The 4,925-nt window shown below is 36.8% G+C and overlaps 1 protein-coding gene across 1 annotated transcript in view; it reads right to left on the bottom strand.

The window, feature by feature from the left end:
* Window positions 1-4,925, bottom strand: part of LOC101848857 — a gene marked incomplete in the record, with an annotated part of 34,367 nt that overhangs the window by 13,938 nt on the left and 15,504 nt on the right. The window contains 1 exon segment of the mRNA XM_013083087.2: window positions 3,375-3,403. Within this exon segment, the coding sequence (XP_012938541.1) occupies window positions 3,375-3,403 (29 nt within the window).

Genomic DNA, 4,925 nt, shown 5'->3' on the forward strand with positions numbered 1-4,925 from the left:
ACGTTGATGAAAGGTACAGTATAGAAATATGTTGTAGTTTTCGGGGACACTCAAGCTTTGGAATTCACCAAACGTATGTTACAATTTCTCGCTAAGTTTACCTATGACACCTCTCAACTTTACAATGACAATGACAATGACAATGACAATCTTTGTTCATCTCACACGGAGAAATTTGTGTTGGTCTTTAACAATGGCAGTAGACGGTACAAAAGTCAGACCTAAAGGTGGACTCACGCAAACGAACAACAAGACAGGACAATTGGCCTAGTAAATACTTGTCTCACGTACTGGGACAACCCGCTCCGTAAAACATTCTTTCTCTCTCTCTCTCTCTCTCTCTCTCTCTCTCTCTCTCTCTCTCTCTCTCTCTCTCTCTCTTTCAATCGCAACAAACATCTCGACTTCTATTCAAGACTGATGGATTTCGTTTCAGAAGCAGGTCCAATAAACAGGCCTTTAGGTGACACCAATACTGCCCTGATCTGAGAAAACGTAGTTATCATTTTGGCGGAAATTTTTTTAATTCCCCTTATGAATTCTACATGTCGAAAGCCATCTTGAGATACATGTATTAATATTAAAGTCTAACTGTGACTAGTTTTTGAATAAATTAGCGTTTGTTAAAACGCATTTATTTCCAATGTGATTTTATGAAACGTATTGTTTTTCTAAGATGATCAGATGAAGCGCATTTTTTTCTTGCGTATCGACCCTCCCTAACTGCCACGATCTGATGAAACGCATTTTTTTTGTCAATCTCGGGAAGATAAATGTGTTCTATCAGATCACAGGTAAATGGCCCAACGAGCCCAAAAGTATAAGAGCGCCCGATTCCAAGGTGACCAAAGAGGTTATAGTAGTGCTAGAGGTCGCAGCTGTGACGTCACCCACGTAAACTCACTATTGCTGTGTGGCCCCTCTCCACTCGCTTTGAGAGGATTAGAGACAGCGTTGTCACCTTGCGCGTCCCTCGCAACGCCTAGATGTTCATAGAGTTTGAAGCTCGGTTTAGTTTTCTTTTCGCTTGCTGTTGTTGTTTTATCATATAACATACACGTATACGCAATACCGCACTTGCTGACATTGTGGGAAACATAAATGCACTTAAATGTGGGCTACAAATGAACAGAGAGATATAACATGAGGTATTGTTTGTCTTTCCCGGGTGGGGTGGGGGAGGGGCGGAGGGAGACATAGTGAGTAATTGAGTTTGTTAAGACAATCTCATTTAAAGCTATACAATCACAAGAATTCCTTTGAGTACATTTTAGCGATGGGCAAAGCACATGAAAAAGACATCAACATCAAAAGACTTTGCGGGGTATGATTAATTCGTGATTAAAAAGTGTTGCTGAGCACCGACTGGCCTTTTATTCCTCTCCGGAATGGCGGCACGCCCCTCAAGTTTGACACTCGTGACGTCACAGCTAAGACCCCTAGTTCTATCTATAACCTCTTTGACCTTGACACAAATAGAGATCAGAAGTATAATTGTTTTGTTTTTTAGTAAGAGTCCAACGATTTAATATCCACAACCAGGTGAAGAGCACAGGGGAAAAACGATGGTAGTCACAAACTGGAAATTGTGAGGGTGCCAATTTTAAAAGCTTGTGGACTCATAACTTCGTATGTATTTGTTTGACTGGTGGTATATTGTTAATTGTTGTTGAATGGGAAATCTAACAATAATAATCAACCAACAGTTCAACAGAAATACAGTTATGAGTCAACAAGCGTTCAATTTGTATCCTTACGATTTTCAGTTTGTGACTACCATCGTTTTCCCCCTGTAGTCTTCAGGTCATTTTGAATAAACTTCAGATATGTCGAAAATGCAATTTTAATAGTAGGTTTGGAATTGCTTCCAGACAGTGTTGTAACGAAAAGAGTATGTGAAAGGTTTCTGTTGAATATGAAAAAAAATAAAACAGAAAGCATGATAATATTTTCAAAACCCAGTAAACCTTATTGTTAATCTCATAAGCAAAGGTGAAAAGATCAAACAGGTTCAACAGTTTAAAAAATTAGGATGATTACACCTGGTGCAAAATTAAATGCTAATGATAGTTTCAATAAAATGAACCCAATCCTGAAAAATAGAGATATCTCAAAGACTATCAAAATAAAAAGTCTGAAAGGCTAAGCGTAGTCCACCTTTCTATATTATGGTTGTGAATGCTGGACGATCGCTATAGACAGTGAAAATAAAACTGAACAAACAAAAAATAAATGTGGTTTCTTGGGAGACTGATGAGAATTTCTTGGAAGAAAAAGAAATCAAATGAGGTAGTACTTGAATGGAAAAGAAATCAACCGAGGTAGTACTTGAAAGGAAAAGAAATCAAATGACGTAGTACTTGATGAAGCCCCCGAAGGTCGCTGGCTTATAAGTTACGACAAACCTTTGGTTTTGCTTCTAATCAGTGAAACAAGCCGTGCAAATAATAGTGGGTGGTTGGCGGGCGCTCTAGTGTGGTTTTCTCCTTCTTTCCTAACAAGCATCTATCGTCCAGATCTCTCCTTCTTCTTTTTTGTGATTGTTACTATCTTGTAACACCTCTAATCTTCGGCACTTATTAGTTATTACGATCGCGTTGTGTTGGAATGCTGTAAACCTCTTACTAAACTAAAAATAAAAACTATAGTGCTCTAAAAATGTATGGCGCAACTTATTGTCAAATATCTCCTTAACTATCTTTCACAGATTCTCCAACTTTAACACAATGACTTATTTCAATTTGTCTTAAAGGGTGAATATTTTTTTCAAACTCGTGCACACTGTATTCTAGAAAATTCCTTAATAAATACTTATTAAAAAATCGCAGGCCGTGGTTTCTACAGATATTAAAATAATTACAGCTCGTGCATTATCACTTTTAAAAGTAAGTCTGTCATTTTTTTTTCTTTCTAAATGCAACTTTATTCTTATTGAATATGTGTTTAGGGGACATTTAGTGTGAAAAATGTGTTCGCTTTTAAAATATTAATTTTTTGTAAGAAGTCTTGCCTCTAACAAGTGTCACTGGCGAGCTGTGACGTAGGCCATATTATTTATGCGTATGCAAAATGTGTGCGAGGAGCGGGAAGTGCTGTGAACAATCCAATTTTCAGCGTGATTAGGATTTATAGTATTTCATATACATTTATGAAAAAACGTGTTTTAATCGAGCCCACTTTGTTGTGGAAAAATTAGATTAAGTTATGACAAATTGATACAAACTGATGTGCAAAGTATGGGTGATATTGATTCACCAGTGTAAGAGATATTTGAGGATAAGTTGCGCCACGAATTTTTGCCTGCAGTATAATGTATATTATTATATTTATGTTTTTAGTCCACAACAGAAAAGAGGTATTGTTGGTCCACCTACTTGACATTGTTGATGGGTTTCCTAACGACCTGAGGAAAAGAAAAATCATCATTATCATCATTATCATCATCATCCTCATCATCATCATCATCATCATCATCATCATCATAACCATTGCTATCACCAAAGTTATCATCTTTTTCATCATCAATATAAATGTGCAGGCGTCTACAGCATCCATTTATCTAGGACCTAATTTTTAAAAATCCCCGCAAACTGTTTTCCTCTATTTTTTTCCAGAATGCTTTGTTTCGTCCACACAGAGTTTAAGGCCTAGGCTTACTTACGTTCAACAATTTCGCAGTCTCATTTTTTTAAAAACCGGACGTGAGGTTTCCGTTCACCAGCCGTGCGCACTTTTTCCACACCCTTGAAATTATGGGGTGTCCAACCATGGAAGCAGAATAGAGAATCAATCTATTCATCTCTTATATATTTGGCAACTTGGAAACATGTGTCACTTTTTCTCAAGATGTATTGCTCTACTCCAGTAGAGTGTAAATATAGTAGGCCAACGACTTTCAGTTGATGTCAATGCACAGATCGTTCCTTTCTTCGAAAGAGAGCCCAGCTAGTAATAATATAATTTTACACCTTTTTAGGGACTTTTTGCCCCCCTTCTTACACCTTTCTTAACTCCCCCCCCCCCCCCAAACAAATCCCGTAATATTACATTGTTCGCTTATAACAACAATAATTGACATTTATATCCCGTAAATCCGTGGTACAATCATTGTTCTATGCGCTTTACATAATTTTCATGAAAAACATGCATACACACATGCATGCACATACATGTAATAATAGTAGATGCAGTTCTACATTCACTAAGAAATAACAGAGTAAATTATTCAAGCTAATAAATATTGCTTACACTCTTTCTTACTTAATACTAAATAAGAATAAAAATTGAGACTCATGTAAATTGTCAAAAGCGCTTGAACTACAAATTAAACAAAATGCCGTGGAATTCTGATAAAGTCAACACCTCGGGACCGAGAAAAAGTGTTGACTTTGAGCAAGGTTGACTTTATCCATTGCACTACTGGCCATTGAACGTTGAAGATGACAGCTATAAAATTACAAAGTTTCTGGTCACAAGATGTTAACTCAATTTCACTGAGTTTGATTCTGAAGTTGTCACCAAAACAAGAGATATTGAGTGAACAAAGTACTTGTAATTGGAGGTGTGTACACCACTAGCTCAGGCCCTAAATATCTCTTCTGAAATGAATTTGTCTTGGGATGTAGCCCGAAATTGTTGACTTAACGCAAGGTAAACACTCAAACGGTTGACTATCAGAAACACAAACTTAAACAAAGAAGGTACAAAACGGGACCACAGTGAGGCGTTGACTAAAAGCAAGAGTTGACTTTAATTAAGCAAGTTGACTTTATCAGGATTCCACTGTATCTGTTATTACAGATCGTGCTCCAAGTGAAGAGTTAACTCTCTTCTTATGTGGAGTTTTTTTTATAATTTATTTTGTTGTCATAATTGTTTTCCTTGTTATTTTTTCACCTCACAAAAGTATAATATTGCATTGGTTC

The sequence above is a fragment of the Aplysia californica genome, unplaced genomic scaffold, assembly GCF_000002075.1.
Source record: "Aplysia californica isolate F4 #8 unplaced genomic scaffold, AplCal3.0 scaffold00010, whole genome shotgun sequence".
NCBI classification, from domain to species: domain Eukaryota; kingdom Metazoa; phylum Mollusca; class Gastropoda; order Aplysiida; family Aplysiidae; genus Aplysia; species Aplysia californica.